This window comes from Micropterus dolomieu, linkage group LG21 (assembly GCF_021292245.1).
Source record: "Micropterus dolomieu isolate WLL.071019.BEF.003 ecotype Adirondacks linkage group LG21, ASM2129224v1, whole genome shotgun sequence".
NCBI classification, from domain to species: domain Eukaryota; kingdom Metazoa; phylum Chordata; class Actinopteri; order Centrarchiformes; family Centrarchidae; genus Micropterus; species Micropterus dolomieu.
This window is the reverse complement of record NC_060170.1, coordinates 2,199,013-2,221,672: the sequence shown is the minus strand read 5'-3', so window position 1 is coordinate 2,221,672 and position 22,660 is coordinate 2,199,013. Positions and strand designations below refer to the sequence as shown.

At 42.4% G+C, this 22,660-nt stretch overlaps 2 protein-coding genes across 2 annotated transcripts in view; both read left to right on the top strand.

Annotated features, from left to right (window-relative positions):
• Nucleotides 1–7,176, top strand: part of LOC123959781 (voltage-dependent P/Q-type calcium channel subunit alpha-1A-like) — a 63,926-nt gene extending 56,750 nt beyond the window's left edge. The window contains exons 6-8 of the mRNA XM_046034061.1: nucleotides 575–674; nucleotides 900–1,106; nucleotides 7,047–7,176. Of these exons, the coding sequence (XP_045890017.1) occupies nucleotides 575–674; nucleotides 900–1,106; nucleotides 7,047–7,176 (437 nt within the window). The remainder of the gene's footprint in view (nucleotides 1–574; nucleotides 675–899; nucleotides 1,107–7,046) is intronic.
• A 12,437-nt stretch (nucleotides 7,177–19,613) lies between these two features.
• Nucleotides 19,614–22,660, top strand: part of LOC123959780 (voltage-dependent N-type calcium channel subunit alpha-1B-like) — a 69,804-nt gene continuing 66,757 nt past the window's right edge. The window contains exon 1 of the mRNA XM_046034060.1: nucleotides 19,614–19,672. The gene's annotated coding sequence lies outside the window, so the exon portion shown is untranslated. The remainder of the gene's footprint in view (nucleotides 19,673–22,660) is intronic.

Below are 22,660 nucleotides of genomic sequence, written 5' to 3'. Positions count from 1 at the left end.
GAATCATCGACGCCACGGACACGCCCATTGACGAAAACGCGCAAATAGCACAACTTTTCATCGTCAATGCCTTTAGAAGGCACAGCAGAAATTTGACGTCGATCCGACTAAATCCCTAGGAGGAGTTTGTTAAAGTACGAAGTGTGTAAATTATCCAAAAATGGCCGTAAAATTCAAAATGGCCGACTTCCTGTTGACTTTAGGCTATGGGTTCTTGAGGCTTTTTTGTGCGTCTTGATATGATACATGTCCCCAGAAAATTTCGTACATGTAGGTTGAACGTGAACAAGGGGCTAATCTCTTCCAATTTTCTAGGTGGCGCTAGCGAGTCATTTTGCAACGCCCATGTGCGAAACTTGTAGAATACGAAATTTTTCACCGGTTCTGACATGTTTGCAAATTTTGGTGAGTTTTCGAGTATGTTTAGGCCATGTCAGTTGGGCCTACTTTGCAGGAAAAAAAAAATATATATATAATCCGAGCAAATTCAATAGGGACCTCGCACGGTCGTGCTCGGGCCCTAAAAACCAAGGCTGCCACAAAAATGTATAAATCATTTATTCTATTTGCAGAGACTCTGAAATCAGCAGCTCTGTGGGGGTGCTGAAGCCCAGGCCAAAGGAGTATGACACTGGTGTGGAGTCTGGAGATGACCTGGAGGAGGACTTCACTGTGTAAGTGGATGTGAAGGGATCTGACTACCAATAATAGTAATGATCATGAGAAAGATAATTAAGCTGCTTTTCTAGCTATGATGAATGACACTGTGACTGGGTTTGATTTGTATTTCTTCACCATACATCCATCCCGTGTGTGCATTACCGAGTGTATTTAACAGAGGGTGTTACTATTAATGTCCAGTTTCAACATAATACATTTCATTCTGTTCTCTTCTGCAGTTCGTTTCCTTCCGTTGTGGATGAGCATGAACGTCTGACCTACAAACGGGAGTTTGACCGGGATCACCAGGAGTACAAGAGCCTGCAGGCTGAGCTGGACAGCATAAACCAGGACCTGGCTCACCTGGACCAAGAGCTGGACAGATACCCTGAAGGCAGTCCACAGTTCCTGGTGAGTGTGGCGTGCCAGTTTGAGTTGTGGTTCTTGTAAGTGAGGATGAGTGCTCCAACCTTCTTCAAAGAACAAGTCTACGATATGTGGCTATGATAGGAAATGCAATTAGATTTAGATAAAAATGAGATCGGTCAATTAATGAGAACAGGGAAGACAGGGAATTGATCCATATGTCCCTGAGTGAGTTTTTGGGTACTTTTGAACCTTTTTGGGAAGGACTACTGACACAAATGTGCCTTCTTAGCTAACTGTTCTTGACCATCTACCAGTAACAAGTTGCAATCCTTGATTTTTGTTGTTAAAGTTAAAAGCATTACATTTAGGGCTGGACGATATAGCCAAAATTTTGTCTACATAAAAACATTCTCACTCACTCACTCTTTGTTTTTGTTGTTCACTGAAGACATTTGGGTTTAAGATCAAAAGATGAGTATGAGACAAGAGTTCAGAATTTCAGCTCTCATTTCCTGGTATTCACATCTTGATGTGTTAAACAACACTAAAACAAAGGACTTATCACTGTTTGTATTAGACCACAGCATTCTTAGGTGAGCAAAAGTAATGGAACAAATAATCTTAAAGTAAATAACATTTAATATTTGGTGGCATAACCCTTGCTTGCAATAACTGCCTCAAGCCTGCGACCCATCGACATCACCAAACTGTTGCATTCCTCATTTGTGATGCTATTCCAGGCTTTTACCGCAGCTTCTTTCAGTTCTTGTTTGTTTCAGGGTATTTCTCCCTTCAGTCTCTTAAGGAGGTGAAATGCTGCTCTATTGGGTTAAGGTCAGGTGATTGACTTGGCTGGTCTAAAACCTTTCACTTTTTCCCCTGATGAGGTCCTTTGTTTTGTTGGCAGTGTGCTTTGGCTCATTGTCCTGCTGCATGATAAACTTCCTCCCCATTAGTTTCAATGCATTTATCTGTAAATGTTTCTGTACACTTCTGAATTCATTCATCAAGATTGCGTTCCAGAACTTTTGCGGCTCATCTCTGTGCTACTTTGCAAATTTCAATCTGGCCTTCCAATTCTTCCTGCTGATGTGTGGTTTGCATCTTGTGGTGTGGCCTCTATATTTCTGCTCTCTGAGTCTTCTTCCAACAGTGGATTGTGATCCCTTCACCCCTGCACTGTGGAGGTGGTTGCTGATGTCACTTACTGATGTTTTGGGGGTTTTCTTCACAGCTCTCACCATATTTCTGTCATCAACTACTGTTGTTTTCCTTGGCCGACCTGTTGGACGTCTGTTGCTCAGTACACCAGTAGTTCCAGGACATTCCAAATTGTTGTTCTTGCTATGCCCAATGTTTGTCCAATGGCTCTGGTCGACGTTCCTTCTTTTCTCAGCTTGACAGTGGCTTGCTTTTCTCCCCTAGACAGCTCTCTGGTCTTCATGTTGGTTTATCCTCTTGAACAGGAAATGCAGTCTTTATAGGTTTGAACCAAGGATGAAAACTTAGACTAGTCATGCAGAGCTATTTAATGTTTGGACAATCAACCTAAAAGGCAACACCTGGGCAACAAGAAACATCTGTCAGTCACATGTTCCAATAGTTTTGCTCACTTGAAAAATGGGTGGGTTCAAACAAAGGGCGATATGTCCTGAGTTGTTTAACACATCTAGATGTGAATACCAGGAAATAAAAGCTGAAATCTGAACTCTTGTCTCATACTCATCTTTTGATCTTAAACCCAAATGTCTTCAGTGAACAACAAAAACAAAGTAATTTGCCTTACCGTTCCAATACTTTTGGAGGGGACTGTATGCAACGTCCGGTTACACTTTCAAAATAAAACTACTGGTTAATGTTAAACGGTACGTTGTTAACAATATGAAACGTGGCAAAAACAAGTCAGTGTTGAAAGCGAGTTTTTACAACGTTGATGAGAGGACAAAGAGGGACTTTCCACCTGTGCACAAGAAGAGAAAATGAGTGACTTTTGGGAACTGCAGTCTGGTAAACGTGTTCTCTCAGGGCTGAACGATTTGGGGAATAAATGTAATTGCGATTTTTCTGCCAGAGATTGTGATTGCAATTAGATTTGCGATTTATTTATTTTTTTTACTGAAGTTTTGCTGAAGTTCAAGATTCAAGCAGCACAGAGCAGATGAACCAGGCAGGAAGACTCCCGATCGTACATCAACAATAAACATTTAAACAGTTAAAACACACAGAAAAAGAAACAATTTAACTACGCAGCCTACTTAACCACAGTAGAACTGCAAAAATCAAGGATAACTGAACAAATCAGCAAGTCAGCAAAATCAGACAGGCAAAACACTCTTCTGAAATGTGGATATGTAACATTAGCCTGCAGAGAGCAGAACGGGCTCATAGAGAGCTGCTTTCTGCAGTTGAAGCACACAAAACTTAGGGCGGCTGTGGCTCAGGAGATAGAGCGGGTTGGTCGTTAATCGGAAGGTCGCGGTTCAATCCCTGTCTCCCCCTGGTTGCGTGTCAAAGTGTCCTTGGGCAAGATACTGAACCCCGATTTTCCCCTGGCGGCTGTTCTGTGAGTGTGAAAATTTGAGCACTTATAATATGAGTATGTATGAATGTGTATGACTGGTGAATGCAGATGTAGTGTAAAAAGCTTTGAGTGGTTGAAAAGACTAGAAAGGTGCTATACAAATACGGAGCATTTACAGAACAACAAGTCAACAATGTGTAGGCCAAACGCTCCGCTCTGCTCACACTTCAGTGTGAGTTGACGATGGACAAAACCGTGGCACAGATGCTGCCTGTGTCAGTTCGGCTGGCGCCATCATCCCATGTTTTTCTTCAGTTTTGATTTTCTCGTTTTTTTAAAATGTATTTGCCCTGTTGGAGGAGCATGGCGCTTGTAATTGGCGAGCAAGGATGTCAAACAGGGATGACAACGGGATGAATTTGTAACTGCATGAGTGTTTAAAACGGGTCAGATTTGCTGTATGGTGTGAAGACAACAGATTGAAATTTGAAGCAAAATGAATTTATTGCTCTTAAATGTACTTAAGACATAACACTAAACTAAACTTACTTATCTACTAAGAAGCTTATTAATCATTCAACTTAAATCTCATCGCTGCTCACTCTTAATCATGCCCCCCACTATATTCATTAAACTTTCATATAAATTTTATCACTACTATAGGCCTAATACTAATTGTAGGTTGTTTTCATTTATTAAATCTTTGTGCAAGAAAAACAGTCTACATTGGTCTGTAATTTATTTATGCTAAGTACTAACAAAAAATTTTCATTCACCATTCTTGCACAAAAATAACTTTAGGTTGCATCGCACATCGTAAATAATTTTTCTGGTTCGCACGTATCTATTTTACAGGCAAATGCATGTGAAAAACTCTGTTTAGCAACGCATCATCCATCCTGAACCCGTCGCACTGCTTTTCTTCTTCTTCTTGTTTTATTTGCTGATGCTGTCGACTTACCTTTTGTTACAGAGCTGTTCTACATGCTGCCACTGCCTTTATAAATAAATAAACGGGAGATTTACTGGGAAATATTTTAACGGGAAAAACAGTAAAATACGGGAGAAGGCCGGGGAAAACGAGAGGGTTGACAGGTGTGCACATCTAAGCCAATCAAACACAAGAAACCTGAAATGAACATAAACAACAACCAATGAACACCCCTAATCTGTGTGTTACTCAACTTTAGATCCCTCTTGTGTGACACAACACGACACGCTGATCTGCTGTTAGATACCGTCAAAAAGATATTATATGGCGGCATCATACCGAATACGTATACCCGCCAATGTGGCGGGTAGCCTTCCAACATTTAGCCGCCAAACGGAAAATCTTCCTGCATTTGGCGCTTGGCGGGTGTTAATTTCCAGCCCTGGCGAAAACATGCGTTCATACGCACATGCACAAAATGAAACTCGCACATTCCAGGAGAATGGTCCAGCTGAGCGGTGCTACAGTCTGCAGCTCGACCTTATTGCATTCCAGCAGACAACACATGTATGTGAGGGCACTCATAATTTTGAAACGAGACAATAGTTCTTCTCTCAGTGAATGTTTAGTTACAACTATGGACTAATCCAAGATGGAAAGCAATGGATTCACAGTGACTATTAAAATGTTGATTAGCAAAGAAGACTGGGCAATATGGATGCACATCTTTCAGTAAATAATAAGCATCACATATTCAGCCAAGTTATACTATAAATAGTTATTTTACCTTTGAAAATGTATTAAAGGAAACCTGGGGAGCCAGTTTGAATGGGCCTGATGCAGCTGATAAAATAAATATCTGGCAAGTATTGGTATCTGTACTTTACAGGAGATATGCTTAAATTTATCAGTAGAGTAGATGCTGGATCATCAGCCAGTACAAGCACAGACCCAGCTCAGACGTCTTTAGAAGGTTACACTGACCCAGGTGAAATACAGACAGCCTCAGTCAGTATGAGCACAGCCAGAGATGCACAGCCAGCATTAGTCTTATCAGCCTTTATGAGGTCCATTCAAATCAGCAGTGGATTTTTCTAGAAGAGGTTTCTATTCAGGTTTATTACAGAGACGGACTGTTTTAAAGGAGGGAGGATTGTAGTGAGATCACTATGCTGGTCATGCGACTGTGCAGCAATGGCAAATTGTTTACTTGGCTCACAAGTCAGATAGGAGGGCCCCATAGCAGAAGTTTTCTTACGTGTGTGTGTGTGCTTATGCTTCGGTCAAAGCCCTTTCTGACATGACAGTGCCAATATTAATGGGCTAAGCAAGGGAAGCTGGTAAGGCACATACTAACGCATTTCATACACTTCAATGAAAAATATATCAAAATCAAAAATGTACATTGGGGATGAGGGGGCCTGTGCCCCAGTAGAGTTTTATGTCTAGCAACGCCCCTTGCCTCAGCTGATGTGAACCATGCCTCAGGGAAAAGACCTCTCTGAAACCTTATATCAATAATTATTGATTTGTAGTTAGTACAATCATCCCCAAGAGTTTAGATATCCATCCATCAGACAAGTTTTCGACAAACAGAGACAACTGTTAACTCTTGCAAATCTCCCTAGATTGGCCGCACATAGAAGAAACCATTGCTCTCCAAAAAAATAACATTGCTGCACACCTGAAGTTTGCCAAAGAGAGCATCTGGATACCCCACAACACTACTGGTGCTTGGGAAGAAAACACAGCACTACATCTGGCATAACAAAGGCACAGCATATTGTCATGAAAACATCACCCCCAACGGTAAAGTATGGTGGACGGAGCATTATGATTTGGGGTTGCTTTGCTGCTTCAGTGCCTGGGAAACTTTCAATCATGGAAGGGAGGATGACTGCACAAGTTTAGCAAGACATCTTGTCAGGCTGAAAATGTCAGGCTGTCACTCTGCCAGTTGAAGCTCACTAGAGGTTGGGTTATGCAGCAGGACAATAACCCAAAACACCAAAGTGAATCTACCTTAGAATGGCTCTACAAAAAGAAAATACTCTTTTTGGAGTGGCCCAGTTAAAGCCTAGACCTCAACCCAAAAGAAATGCTCTGGACACACCTCAAGTAAGCCATTTACAGTAGACATCCAAAGAACCTGGTGGAACATGTAGTGATCACAATGAATGTTTCCCCACATTCACAAACACACTGCAGTGTCGTTTATGACTCTGGAATTCCATGGGGAATTCAATAAACCCCTTCTGAGACTCCTCAAGATCTGCCAACTGACTTCTCCCTTATCTAATAGTAATGAGCAAAACTGTGTTGTTTAACACTTATTAATAGTGTTAAAATTAATGTTTGACAGTTAAAGTGGTCACCCAACTGGTTGAATGATTTGCTGCAATATCTGTTGGTTAAACTGTTTCCCTGAATTTTTTCTTATAATAAAGCCCCAGGAAAGGAAGACATGTAAGCACTCATATCTAGGGAAGACACCCAGAGAAAAAACCCACTCCTGCTGGATCTCCGATCCCTTGAACAGGCACTCATCCCTGTGTGCACTTCCAGGAACAACACCCCATCCAGCAACTTCTATATGCCCCAGATCCACCTCTCATTCCTGGGGAGACTTCCAAGAACCAGTATCCCACCTCGGGGCACCTTGCCCACCAGCCGAACCTGCGGACGCACTCTTTAGAACCCCTCCCTGGGTTTCACCCAAATAGTTGTACCTGCCAAATTCCTGAATTCATACTGTAAGTCAGGGCTTAGTAAGTCATGGGCCAAAAATGCCCGGGCCGATTTTTTGTCCATTCAACACAATACAGTAGGTCTGCAGACACAGAACAGACACACTATCCTTGCAGTCCTCTTAAATATCTGTACCTACTGTAATATTTCCCCCAAAACACTTTAAGGCTAAGTAGTAAGTGCCATGAATAAGTGTACAAGTGCAAGTGGATCAGTGTACTCATTCGCATTTTACTAACTCCCTGGTGATCAGAGGTAGTCATGGAGTACACAACTCATACTCAAGTACAAGTAATTGTCAAAGAAAAAACTCTGCTAGAAGCCACAGTATCATTTCAAATTATTATTAGGTCCAGAATTGTTGGAATTCCCTAACAACTGCACAGTTTCAACAATAACATACTGCAAATGAGCAAATAGCTGCATTTACTTAATACATAAGTATTCATTTTAGTAACATGCTACAGGTGTGGAATAATAGGCCATATTATACAGTCACAAGTTTATTAAGGGAACCTCAAGGTCACTCTGGCACTGTACTTCGCTGTCTTATACACTCTTGAACAAAGACCGGGGGAAACATTGCAAGTACTCGCATTTTGCGCTGGTAGATCATAACCGGGTTGTAAGTACTGCTTCAAAATGCCAAAAGAAGAAACAGGAGCAAGAGACAAAAAATAGAGAGTAGGCAATTTATTGAAAACTGCATTTAAACTCAAACAGGCTGTTCATCAGCTGATCAAAAGTTTAAGACCATAGCCCAAAAATAAACCTACAACAGAACTAAAAGTGTCAAAAAAGGACTCAGTAGTGAGTAGCCCCACCGTTCTTGTTGATCACTTCAAACACTCGTTTCTGCATGCTTGATGCGACTGTTCCCAGGAGGCTGCTGGGAACGTTGCTCCATGTGGTGAAGATGGCTTCACGAAGGGCATCCACGGTCTGGAACTGACGTCCGTTTTTGTAAACTTCCCTTCCCGGTTATGATCCACCAACGCGAAATGCGAGTACTTGCAGTGTTTCTCCCGGTCTTAAGATTTTGTTCAAGAGTGTACCTCCTCCTCTGCCTGGCAGGGGCCCCGCTATCCTTTCCTTCTAAAAGTGCTTAGGGCTCCATAATGTCGGATACTGCAGCTGATGTTGAAGCTACTGCAGCCTTGGTAGAAAACATATCGTTTATTTTGGCGGCATCCATCATAAGATTTTTATTTTGTTTTTGCCCGGCAACTTCTCCGCATCCCCTTTGTACTTCTAACACCTAGAAACAGATGACAGAGTGGTGGAGAAAAGTGGGAGCTAGTCAGAGATGTGACAGGACCAGCCCAGTGTCAGTACTGAAAATGGGCCATTGGGCTGCTGTCCATGCTTTATGGGCTGGTCACTCTGGTGGGGTAATAAGGTACTATGAGCACTTCAAGATAAGATGGTGGCCAACTGTTAAGAGTTTTGTAGGTGAGAAGAAGGATTTTAAATTCTATTCTGGATTTCAAAGGGAGCCAGAGCAGAGAAGCTAAAACAGGAGAAATATGATCTCTTTTTCTGGTGCTTGTCAGAACTCTGGATCAACAGAAGAGTCTTAAGCTGATGATACAACTTTTAGAGCAATCGTGCTGGGCAACGTTGCCGTCAGTGGTAATGAGTAAAGATTACTACCGTAATCCCCTTCACCCACCACTCCACCACCCGCCCCGCTATACGTTCAAAACATAGTCGGACTTGCCTCCAGCAACATTGCTCAAAAAGTTGCCCTGTGTATCATCAGCTTAAAGAGACTTATTCGAGCAACCTGATAATAAGGAATTGCAGTAATCCAGCCTAGAAGTAGCAAATGTAATTCCTAATGGTCCACACTCTTTTTCTTGGCACTAGGAACTGTTATGGTTGCACTGGATTAAATTCCTTACTTTACAGTGACTGTAACTTTATTTCTGTAAAATTCTGATAATGTTTATTGTGATACCCAGCCAAAGAAGTTAAAAACCAGTCTGTGGAAAGTATGTCAGTATGAACCGGTTAGTCTTTCCTGTGCATTGTTACTTAGACACTGTGCTTTTCCTCTTGACTGCTCCTTTCCCTCACAGCCTTCCTCCCGGGGATGATTAGAGACAAGGATAAGAGCCTGCGGATGATGACTCACATGCAGTCACAACTCCCATTAGGACCACAGCATCACAGCTTTACTGCTAGCATGAAACAAATCACAGCTCTCTTCCATTTGCAGAAAGTCAGGATTATATCATGCCAAGGAAACAATTATGCAATAGGTTAAATTATTAAACAACTGTAGTGGAAAAAATGTGTTTTTAGCAGTGTTCTCCTTGTGTTAGAATTTCTTCTAGTAGGGCTGAAAGAGGGAATGAGAAACACAGGGAAGAGGGAGGTAGAAAAAGATCAATAGCTGTTTGGTTGCTGAGAGCAAGAAAAGGCGTGGTAGATAAAGGATGCAGCTTTGATGCTTCTTTGATGTCAGATAATTGTTTCTGCACTGGAACAGTTACACAAGTATTGAACACAGGAACTTGGATGACAGGACAGAGCTGCAAATCAACTCTTTACCCATTAGGACACAAGTGAAAGCAGATTAAGCAAAATAGGTGCTTCGAGTAACTCTGTCTTCTAAAGATGAAATTTTTCATTGACATGTAGCATAGTCAAGATGGTGATGGTGTGATTTTGAAGAATTCTAAGTCTATCCAGAGTCAGATAGACTCTTCCCCGGCTGTCCCATGACCTTAGCAGGACCCAGGAGGTCACTAATGGAAAAGTAAAATGACAATTTCTCGATTTACGACAGGCCTGCAACAACTACCAGAGCATGAATAACAAAGATTGAGAGCAAATACTAACCATGTGCTAAGCAAGTTTAGTGAATCACAACTTGCTTGGCCTGACCGTGTCCCTGATTCCAAAGTCTCTTTAAGGACCTGTGACAAGCTCTGGTATCCATCAGGTGGGACTCATGACTCAGAAGACAATGGACAGGGAGACTTAGTTTGCAGTTTAGAATGGAAATGTTGTCATGGACCCCCTCCCGTTTCCACTGATCTCAGAAACGGGTAAAGTAAATGCTCCGTACTTGTATAGCGCCTTTCTAGTCTTTTCGACCACTCAAAGTGCTTTTACACTACATCTGCATTCACCAGTCATACACATTCATACACTGAGCCTAAGTGCTCAAACGGAAACTAGCATTCACACTCATTCATACACTGGCGGGGTTCAGTATCTTGCCCAAGGACACTTCGACACGCAACCAGGGGGAGCCAGGGATTGAACCACCAACCTTCCGATTAACGGCCAACCCGCTCTACCTCCTGAGCCACTGCCGCCCCAAAGACACATTTCTTGGATACAAACAACCTCGTCATCCTGGTTTTGCCACGGTTTAAAAACTGATAAGATTAGATGGCGTAATTACCTAATTTAAAGCTCCTTAAATTGATTTATTTCCATATTAACATGACATTCAACAGTTCTCTTTGTGTGCGTCTCTCTCCTACACATATGCACTGCTGCTGCGCTGTGTGCGCACGGCCGCAGCAGCCTTATATACCAGTCATGTGTTGGATTTTACAGTGGGAATGTGTAATCTAGAGTAGGCCTACTGTATTTGCAAAGTACAGAAGTCAAAGAGAAAGTTATCAGAAGCAAGTTACGAAGCATTTTTGGGGCATTTTAGTAGGCTACAATAACCTCACAAATCATGGCAGCAGCATTCCTTTTTGACAAGAGAGGCCAGAGAGACTTTGGTAAATAAGAAAGATGAGTGCTGCAATAGGCTACTACTTACTAAAAACAACTCCATGTCCTGAAAACTGACCAGCTACGGGGCCCACACAGTTAAATACCCACAGCACACACACACAGTTAGTTGCTCGGCAGCAACCTGACCTTGAAATGATAACCGCCTTTCAAACAGGGGCACGGCAGCCCGTCAGATACACCAAATCCCTTGAAAATGTACATGTACTCACCTATTTGAATGGCATCCGACAGGCCTTGTGTTTGGAAAAATCTTCGACAATGTCCTTGATGTTCAATTCCTGGGCTCTGGTGCGCTCAATGGATAGTATGGCCACTCATGCTTTTAATTTGGAGAAGGAGCACTCAGCTGTTGCCACTGTCACAGGTAATGATATAAATAATAACAGGGCAGTGCACACCTTGTCAAAGGTGGATGTTACAGAGTGAAGATCCACAATTAACATCTTGGCAAGTTGGGAGATTGAGGACTGCTGAGCAATTTCTGCTCTAAAACAGGCCCTGAATGACAGCAGCTGTCCAGGAAACGTAATCCCTATGTCCCTGTTATAGTGGTAAGCCAGACGTTTTGCCTTATCAAACAGTTCATCATCCCCTGCCAGCTGGGAGTCATGGGCTGTAGGGCCTCAAACAGAGGTTTCTCTCATACTGTTGAATCTTTGAGAGAGCTGGTTGATTACTGTGTCCAGATTAGGGTAAAAAACATTCAATCTGAAATAGCGTTCTGCGTTGGACAGATGTTCATCTTCACACAACTCGTCATAATGACGTTTTATTATTCAGACTCTCACGTTTTCGAAGGTGGTCTGAGCTCCCCATTTTTCTACGAGCGTCTGTGCTATCATCTTTGCCTGGTCAAAAGCGCCACGGTACTCAGACAGGCTCTGTGTAGTGTTGTCCAGCAATGTCACTGCCTTCTGTATCTCTGCACTTGGAGCGTTTTAGAAACAGCATTCACACTCTCCAACACAGTAGTCTGCAGAACCACTAAAAAAATGAAAGGGAATTTCTCAATTTCTTTCTTTAGTCCTGCAGCTTCACCACGCTCATCCTTCTTGTCACTTGTCAGGGATATTTTTGTCAGTGCTTTCATCACGTCCACATATCTGTACTGTATAGCTACAATGGACTCATATCTAAAGGACCAGCGTGTGGGGCATAGTCGCTTCAGTGTAACATCTGAGTGATCTGAGGACTCTGTGGAGATGATGCTGGTAAGCATGGCCCACCATGGCTCTTCCTGCTACTGTAGAGAGCAGTCGTGCTTTTCCTACTCTCCCCTCTTATCTGGGTGAGCCGAACTGTCCCAGTGGAACATTCGCTGCAGGCTACGCTTGCGACTCGTGGGAGACCTGGCAAACGGTTTGCTTGGATGTTTTATCTGTGGAGGACATTAAAGATTTATGGATAATTGGAATTTTGTTAGTGGGCTTCCTGATTATCGGGCTTGGAATCTCAGACAGCCGCCAGTAAATTTACCCAAAAGCTGTCTGGGGAACTTTAAAGAGTGCTTAAATGGGGTGAACGAAAAGCTGTGGAAGTGCAGAGGAGGATTGACACCATCGGGGCGCAGTCTGGTGAGCTGCTGAGAGTAACCACTGGTCTGACAATGAAATTAGAAGAAATGTCGAAATCACTACATGAACTGGATGCACATATGACGCTGAGGATGAGAGCGATTGAAGGACACTGATCCGGATAAATGTTACCGAATCAACCTAAATTGGATTAAAAATTATTCCCCTCCCTTCCTCCATCCGAGCGGGAAAACGACTTGCAGCTGGCCTTCCTATCTTCTCCTGCGCACTGGTTTATCTCTCCTCAAGGACAAGGCCAATGAACTGAACTTTTCTTTTTAACAACATAGTCAGTCTGAAGCCTCATACTTCACAAACACAGACTCATTATCTTACTTGCACCATACACCCCCCCACACACACATCTTGTGTGGTATCCATGATAATTGAAAAAAATGGTGCTTGGTTTATTTCAGACGTAATGTCCTGCTGAACTAGCTGTGAGGAAGGAAAGAAAATTTTTATATATATATATATAAAAGCTCATTTTGGATGGAGGGGCTGAGGTATTTGACTGACCCATTGGGTCGTTTGATCAGCTCTTGCAGCAGAGGGTCATAATTTGCCAGCAGCTCAATAACGGCTAGAAAATTGCCACTGTTTGGCTATCCCAAAATGTCCCAGGAACACTAGGTTGCACGAAGCTAGTGTTAGTGTCACATTCACAACGCGTTTCAGCACCTGTCTCCAAAACAGCACCGCATTATGCACGTCCCTCTCCAGCTGCGCATCAATGGTGCCATGGAGTTTCCACTGTTCATACACCACACAGGCTTCAACATGTAACATGGTCGTGTAGTTACATTTTTTCAGACAAATGCCCCAATCTCAACGATTGTGTTTTCTGGGGAAAGGACCACTAGGTTTACAAGGACCTGTAGTCATGATGTAACGTTTTATATCAGGATCTAAAATATTTTCATATTTTCAAAATGTCCCCTATCTATGGGGTAAGGATGAAGTGGCTGTGGCTGGTCCTCCTGCTCTTGCTCTGTCTCACTGTTACTGACTGGTGTCACCTCAACCTGGTCCTGCCTTCTGTCATCTCCAATAGCTGTTGCTGCTTGGGTTGGGCTACTTGAGGTACTGACTGCAACTGAACTGCCTGGCTCTGACTCTGTCGACTGGTTCGGCCTGAAACTGAAAACGTGTAAATACTAATTAATTAATAAATTAGACTAAATAATGAATTTAATAATTATCAAGCGCTTAAAATAGCCAGTATCTACTAGGCTATAAGTTAGATGACCACAATAATTCATATGCTAACAAGCAACCCGGTACCTACATTAACGTCTAAAACCTATAGCCTACAACTTATCCTAATGTTAAATAATACATAGTTAAAAATACACGTATTTACACCTACTCTTAAAATTTACATCCAACAAAATAGCCCAACGTTATGATTATTTACACCAATATTAACTAACTTGCTCAGGTTGCCACTACCAACCTGCTACATGAGGGCAGCTGTGTAGATGATGAGGAGGCAAGCTGAACTGATGTACTGCTGCTAGGAGGGACATTAGGCTAGGGAGTTTTAGTAAATCCTAAAGAATCTAATTTAGGGAGCTTTGCAACCCTCTCCTCCTGCTCTTTTCTCTCCTGTCTCTTCTTCCAACCACTTTTAGGTCTGATTGGCCTGACTGCTCGATTGCAGGTGGGCTCTGCTAGTCTGCGTGTCACGTATTCTGCATTTCACCTAGCGGAGTCTTGTCCTCTTGTCACATGAAAAGAATATATATATATATATATATATATATATATATATAAACGAACACCCAGCAATCATCATTGCATATGTAGGCTATGTGACACGAATAAATAATAATATCATATTAAAGAAAATAAGACAATAAATCATTATGTGGAATCTTTTTAATGGTTTCATCAAAGGATTGTATATAAGCCTATAGTTTTTGTATACTTTGCTTGCTACATACTTTATTGAGAAGACTAGGCCTACTGACTAACACCATGACAAAGGTAGATGTGCATATTTGAGAGTTTATTTGACAAATGTTCACATTATATTAGTTAATGAGGTAATGTGGGTTGCTACAATGTACAATGAAGTTTTGCGGCAGTCTCTTCACGCTGTACAGCGCGGGCCCCAGTGTGGCTGCACTGTCTATACCTATGCCTGTGCAGTACTGTGCAAAAGTTTTAGGTGTGGAAAAAATGCTTTAAAGTAAGAATGCTTTCAAAAATAACGTAGGTGGAATACAACGGGGTGAGTAACACTCAAACAACAACAAGTTGAGGTCAATTTACTGTCAAAAGTCATATACCATGGCAAAACAGAGCACAGCAACAAGACAAAAAGTAGTTATACTGCATCAGCACAGTCTCTCCCAAGAAGAAATTTCAAGGCAGACAGGGGTTTCCAGAATCAGAATCAGTTTTATTGCCAGGTATGTGTACACATATGAGGAATTTGACTCAGGATTGTACATTGCTCACGATGTGCTTACTTATACAATAATAAAATAATAATATAATAATAAATAAATTTATAATAAAATCAGACACAAACTACAGAATAGACAACACTAATATACACACTATGAACAAAACAATATAGACATATTGACAAATAGTTCAGTAATCAGAGTGCAAAGGATGCAAGAGTAAACTATTCTCATTATGTACATGTTGAAGGTGGATAAGATATACAGGTACACATACATGCATACATGTAAATGTACACAGTGTGATGGAGCATAGTGCAAAGGATGCTGGAAAAAATAAATAAGACCTATGACCTGAGGTAGGTGTATTGGTATACAGTATATACAATATGACATAGTATGAACAGCACTGAAATAGAGAATGGTGAATAAATAGATAATAAGTGGAAACCAGTAAACAGATGCTGATTAGAGACAGAGTTACTGGGTTATTGCACAGGAATTGTTCCTGACACTGTGAGTCCGAAATCAGCTGTTCATCAGAGGGATGGCTTGTGGGAAGAAACTGTTCCTGAGTCTGTTGGTTTGGGCGTACAGTGCTCTGTAGCACCTACCAGAGGGGAGAAGTTGGAACAGGTTGTGTCTGGGGTGAGATGGATCTGCAGTGATGTTTCCTGCCCGTGTCCTGAATGGGGGGCAGGTTGGCACAGATTATTTTTTCTGTAGTCCTGACTGTCCGTTGTAGTCTGCTCCTGTCCTTTTTGGTGGCAGATCCAAACCAGACAGTGATGGAGGTGCAGAGGACAGACAGGATGATGGCTGTGTAGAACTGGATCAGCAACTCCTTAGGCAGGTTGAGCTTCCTGAGCTGACGCAGGAAGTACATCCTCTGCTGGGCCTTCTTGATGATCGTGTCAGTGTTGGGCTCCCACTTCAGGTCCTGGGATATAGTGGATCCCAGAAACCTGAAGGATTCCACAGCAGACACAGGGCTGTTGAGAATGGTGATGGGGGGCAGAGTGGGGGGGCTCCTCCTGAAGTCCACGGTCATCTCCACAGTTTTGAGCTGATCAACCTCCCGTCTGTAGGCCGACTCGTCACCATCCCGGATGAGGCCGATGACCGTTCTGTCGTCAGCAAACTTCAGGAGTTTGACAGATTGGTCCCCTGAGGTGCAGTCGTTGGTGTAGAGGGAGAAGAGCAGTGGGGAAAGCACACACCCCTGGGGGGCGCCAGTGCTGATGGTCCGGATGCTGGATGTGATGTTCCCCAGCCTCAGCTGCTGTCTCCTGTCAGTCAGGAAGTCTGTGATCCACTGACAGGTGGAGGCTGGCACAGTGAGCTGGGTGAGTTTGGTGCTGAGGATGTCCGGGATGATGTTGTTGAACGCCGAGCTGAAGTCCACGAACAGGATCCTAGCATATGTCCCTGGAGAGTCGAGGTGTTGCAGGATGTGATGCAGACCCAAGTTGACAGCATCATCAACTGACCTGTTAGCCCTGTAGGCAAACTGCAGAGGATCCAGCAGGTGGCCTGTAATGTACTTCAGGTGGACCAACACCAGTCTTTCAAAGGACTTCATGACTACATATGTCAGGGCGACGGGCCTGTAGTCATTTAGTCCAGAGATGGAGGGTTTTTTGGGACCGGGATGACTGTGGAGCGTTTGAAGCAGGAGGGAACTTCACACAGCTCCAGTGATCTGTTGAAGATCTGAGTGAAGATGGGGGCCAGCTGGTCCGCACAGATTTTCAGGCACGATGGTGAGACACCGTCAGGTCTCTTGTAGTTTGTGAGTGTCCGCAGGCTTCTCCACAACGACGCAGGGTCATTGGCTGCAAAGCTGTTATTTAGCTTTTCAGCATAGCACCTCTTTGCAGCTTTGATCTCTTTAGTCATTGTGTTCCTGGCCTGGTTGTACAAAGGCCTCCTCTTTGGTCTGACGAAGCTGCCTGAGTTTCGCTGTGAACCAGGGTTTTTGGTTGTTGTATGTGCGGAAGGTTTTAGTCGGCACACACATGTCCTCACAAAAGCTGATGTAAGATGTCACAGTGTCAGTTAGTTCATCCAAGTCTGTGGCTGCAGCCTCAAAAACACTCTAATCACTGCTACCAAAGCAGGTTTGTAAATCCAGCTTTCCCTCATTGTTTCGATCTTCCTACAGTCTTCCTTGACCTCAGGCTTAGCAGATTTTAATTTCTGCCTGTATGTCGGGATAAGATAAACCAGACAATGATCAAAGAGTCTCAAAGCTGCATGAGGAACAGAGCGATAACCGTCCTTTAATATGGTGCAGCAGTGGTCTAGTGGTCTAGTTCATGGCTTCTGTTAGAGTCCCTGAGAACAAAGAGTAGGGAGTCTGGTTTGTTTGTTGGTTTGTAATGTTTTTTCTGCACGTTGGTTATCTGGTCAGCCAGGTATAGAAGCGCCTCACTAACACAGACCTGAGGTGGGACGTAAACACCTACCAGAATAAACGAGGAAAACGTCTGTGGTGAATAAAGCGGTTTAAAGTTAATGAATAACGTCTATAAGTATCCTACATGATTGTGGCATCTGTATACCAATCTTCATTTATATAGAAGCAGATTTCACCTCCCCTCATTTTCCCTGAGAGCTCTGTCCGCTCGGAGGAGATTAAATCCCGACAGGTAAAATAGGCTGTCCAGGATGTGCTCACTGAGCCAGGTTTCAGTGAAGCACAGGGTGGCAGATCTGTAGAAGTCCATATTTGTTCAGTTGAGGAGCAGTAGTCCATCTGTCTTGTTGGTCAGAGAGCATTCGCTAGGCATATTGATGGGAGCACAGTACGAAATTCCTGCTGTCTCACTTTTACGAGTTCATAGTGTGTGTGTGTGTATATATATATATATATATACACAATTTATTAACGTTCTTTAATTGCCTCTTCTTATAGTAATTTTCATTGTTATGGACAAGTCCACCATTCCACATACATAACAGGGATTCGCAGGAACCAATGTATGCACATTCTGCACTTGAGTCTGCTGTAAAGTCTTCTCCACCTCCAGAGGACCGGCCACTGTCGGTATCCACAGCAAAGGTGAGAAGAGTCCTGCTGCGAGTGAATATGAGTAACGCTGCTGGGCCTGATAACATCTCTGGCCGTGTACTAAAAACATTTGTTAATCCGCTAGTCACAGGAGAGTGTTCCCACTTGCTTCAAGACCGCCACCATCGTCCCAGATGATGGTGGTGTTTTGAGAAATTGGTTCTTCAGCACATGAAGAACAACATCCCATCCAGCCTGGACCCTCACCAGTTTGCTTTCAGAACCAACAGATCCACAGAGGATGCCATCTACACTGCCCTCCACTCAGTTTTCACACACCTTGAGGAAAAACAACACCTGCACCAGAATGATGTTTGTGGATTTCAGCTCAGCATCAACACAATCTCTACCATGAAACTGATTTGCAAAAAAAGTCCCACACTCTGCAACTGGATATTGGACTTTCCCCTCTTGTTCACGCTGTACACCCACGACTGCATTAAAATATGTCTGTTGTCTTCTAACTACTGGTAAAGTGAAGGCAGTTAGCACTAGCTAACATCTCCTTTTTGGCTGCTTGTTCAAGTTTGTTTGTTGTCATTCATCCACTTATCGAGTACACAAATGACTGAAATGCTGTTTCTCAAGGCCCATGGTATTCAATACAAGATTACAATTATCAACTTACAGGACAAGACACAAACATATAACTACACTAGACGAGACAAAAAAATAACAGATAGGCAGCGTGAACAAAATGTGGCTGGAGCATTGTAAAGTGCGTAGTTCAACCCGAATCTGAATCTTTTATAACAACAGCAGCATAAGAAATGAAAATAGCAGAATAGGGATGAAACAGTATGGAAATTTCATATCACAATTATAGTGACCAAAATTATCATGGTTATCAGTATTATCATGGTATTGTAAAAATGTGCCGAAAAAGATTCAAATGTACTGATACACACACTGAAACCATTTCGACAAGCAAATACATTTTGTAAACATATGAAAATCATCAGTGTTCATTATCAAGATTTTATATTATATAGGTAATACAATGACCCCATGGACAATTACATGAAAACAAATAAATTGTAGAAGACAGTGATAGTAACTGCAATGAGCCCAACAACTGACGTAAATACAGAGGAGTCTGTAGCGTTTCTAGATATGCTGGTTGGTTGACTAAACTGCGTAACATGTGTGCAGTGGACTCTGCCGACACACGACGCACACAGCAACAGAACAACAATAGAGTTTTTACAAGAGCAGCAACACTGAGAACTTCAGTTTACACGCTGTTAGCAAGTCAGAGAGACAAACCAAAGCTAAAAGTTAACTCACCCTACGTTCACTATAATGTCATTTTCTTCAATCAAGTTTCCCTCAGCGCTCTCATAAAAACTAAAATACTACCGGACTTCAGAGTGACTGAAAAACCTCCGCAGCGCTGTCTTCCGCCGTGTTGTCATCGACCCAAACGAACCTACATTGCATCCTGCGCATGCTTCTGGGAGACGCTGGACAGTGTTTGCCGTGAGATTATAATAGCGCTGTTAACCTTACCCGATTGTCATGGTAATTAAAATGTGTACGGTAATAATAACTGTCGGGAATTTTACCATGGTTTACCATTAAAGCGGTAATCGTTTCATCCCTATAGCAGAAACAGAGGTCAGTAATCATGCTGTAATAATGTAATAATGCTATGTAACGTTAGCTACGTTTATATGAAGTAACATTAAATAGCTGCATTTCAAAAGTACCAAGTAGTCACACAGTGAGAAAAATACATCTTTTTTTCTTCTGTTATGAATTGGCGCAATATAAATCAAATTGATTTGAATTGAACTGAATTTAGAGCCGTTTCTTTCCCCATCCTGTTGTTAGACTCCAAAGTACTTGGAGAACTCAAAATAGTTTTATTTCTATTACTTGTTATTTATCCATCCATCTACTGTATATAATTTTTAATGTATGCTTTTTGTGAAAAGCATAAAGGAAACAACAACTTGTAGAATTATACAATACAATTGTGTTGTAAAATGATAAATAAATCTACTTTGTAAATCTACCTTGCATTTATGGGCAAATGTGAGTAGAACACTTCATAGTTAGACTTCTTCAATTCAGTAGAAGTTGGCTTTTTTCATAATCTGCTTGAGGTTCTCATTCTCCCATTTGCTTGTTGAGCTGATGGTCCTACTGGAAATGCTGATTCTAATTTACTTTCTTATACTTCCCTTAACCTCTTCACTTTGAACATCTTCACTAAGATTTAAAACCTTTGCTCTTTAAGTATAAGCCACTGCTGTCATTCATATGATGAATTATCCCCATTAGACTGAGGGGTTAATACAGAATTAGTCTATATTGGGTGCTAGAGTTGGGGGTTAAGATCACTCCTTCGTTCATCATTAGACAGCTATTTTTTCTGTCTTCCGGATCAATGGCAGACTGGTAATGCACTCTGACTGCAGGGGCACAGGCTCCAGTTTTGGCTGAATATGATTGTGGATTCTTTGATTGAATTGTCGAGGGAGTGACGGCTTGCTCATTTCCTGTGGGACCCTGCTGTGTCCTCTTCATCAGAATGCCCATCCATCATGGCCAGACGGGCCCTCATCTGTCTTTGCCAAAACTGTGACTATGATGGGGAAGGAGGGCAAAACTCAGACTGTCAGTTTCTCATTAGGAGACCCCCAAGACCTCTTAGCCATAAACTCTGGTTTCTGACAGCCTGTTGCCTTTTTATGCTTTATCATTGCTTCATGTAGAAAACCTTTAAAATACCACATACATGTAGGTTATTTACATACAGTCCATAAGGATTTAGGATTAGAAAGAAATGTGAACCCAGAGAGCAGAGAAGATTTGGTGTTGAATGTTTGTTTTGACACAGAGCTTTGTCAGGGCCTTGTGCTTCACTCTAACATTGTGGCATATAGAAGGAGAGATGTCAAAACTGTCAATCTGTTTCCATAAAATAGTTTTATAAATATGCTACAGAAGTTGCACTCGTTGCACTTTTCATGTATAGCAGTACACACACAACATTTCATGCAAGGAAAAACTCCCTTTTACCAAGAAGAACCTAGGGCCCAATTTAAATGATCTATAGCGCATGGTCTAAAGTGCATGGTGCAAGTGCTGGCACATAATCTGGGCACAAAGTAACGTGCAGTGGGGTATTTAGTCTCTTAATTCATCATAGGTGTGTTTTGGGAGTACCATGAATTAAACCAATAAGAGTGTTATCTCCCATACCCTATAAAAGCTGCTATTTAAAATGGCAGAAGAATGGCACATTACAGAACCCATCAATTGATCAAGAAAAGTGTGATGCAGACTAACCAGAAGTGTCAACATGGTATAAAAACTTTCTTTGATTATGAAGGCTAATATTACTTTACAATTGAACTACACTGCAGACTGGAGTCTCTGTTAACAGTGACAGACAGACATCATATACACTCACCTAAAGGATTATTAGGAACACCTGTTCAATTTCTCATTAATGCAATTATCTAATCAACCAATCACATGGCAATTGCTTCAATGCATTTAGGGGTGTGGTCCTGGCCAAGACAATCTCCTGAACTCCAAACTGAATGTCAGAATGGGAAAGAAAGGTGATTTAAGCAATTTTGAGCGTGGCATGGTTGTTGGTGCCAGACGGGCTGGTCTGAGTATTTCACAATCTACTCAGTTTAGGGATTTTCACACACAACCATTTCTAGGGTTTACAAAGAATGGTGTGAAAAGGGCAAAACATCCAGTATGCGGCAGTCCTGTGCGCGAAAATGCCTTGTTGATGCTAGATCAGGTCAGAGGAGAATGGGCCGACTGATTCAAGCTGGTAGAAGAGCAACTTTGACTGAAATAACCACTCGTTACAACCGAGGTATGCAGCAAAGCATTTGTGAAGCCACAACACGCACAACCTTGAGGCAGATGGGCTACAACAGCAGAAGACCCCACCGGGTACCACTCATCTCCACTACAAATAGGAAAAAGAGGCTACAATTTGCAAGAGCTCACCAAAATTGGACAGTTGAAGACTGGAAAAATGTTGCCTGGTCTGATGAGTCTCGATTTCTGTTGAGACATTCAGATGGTAGATTCAGAATTTGGCGTAAACAGAATGAGAACATGGATCCATCATGCCTTGTTACCACTGTGCAGGCTGGTGGTGGTGGTGTAATGGTGTGGGGGATGTTTTCTTGGCACACTTTAGGCCCCTTAGTGCCAATCGGGCATGGTTTAAATGCCACGGCCTACCTGAGCATTGTTTCTGACCATGTCCATCCCTTTATGGCCACCATGTACCCATCCTCTGATGGCTACTTCCAGCAGGATAATGCACCATGTCACAAAGCTCGAATCATTTCAAATTGGTTTCTTGAACATGACAATGAGTTCACTGTACTAAAATGGCCCCCACAGTCACCAGATCTCAACCCAATAGAGCATCTTTGGGATGTGGTGGAACGGGAGCTTCATGCCCTGGATGTGCATCCCACAAATCTCCATCAACTGCAAGATGCTATCCTATCAATATGGGCCAACATTTCTAAAGAATGCTTTCAGCACCTTGTTGAATCAATGCCACGTAGAATTAAGGCAGTTCTGAAGGCGAAAGGGGGTCAAACACAGTATTAG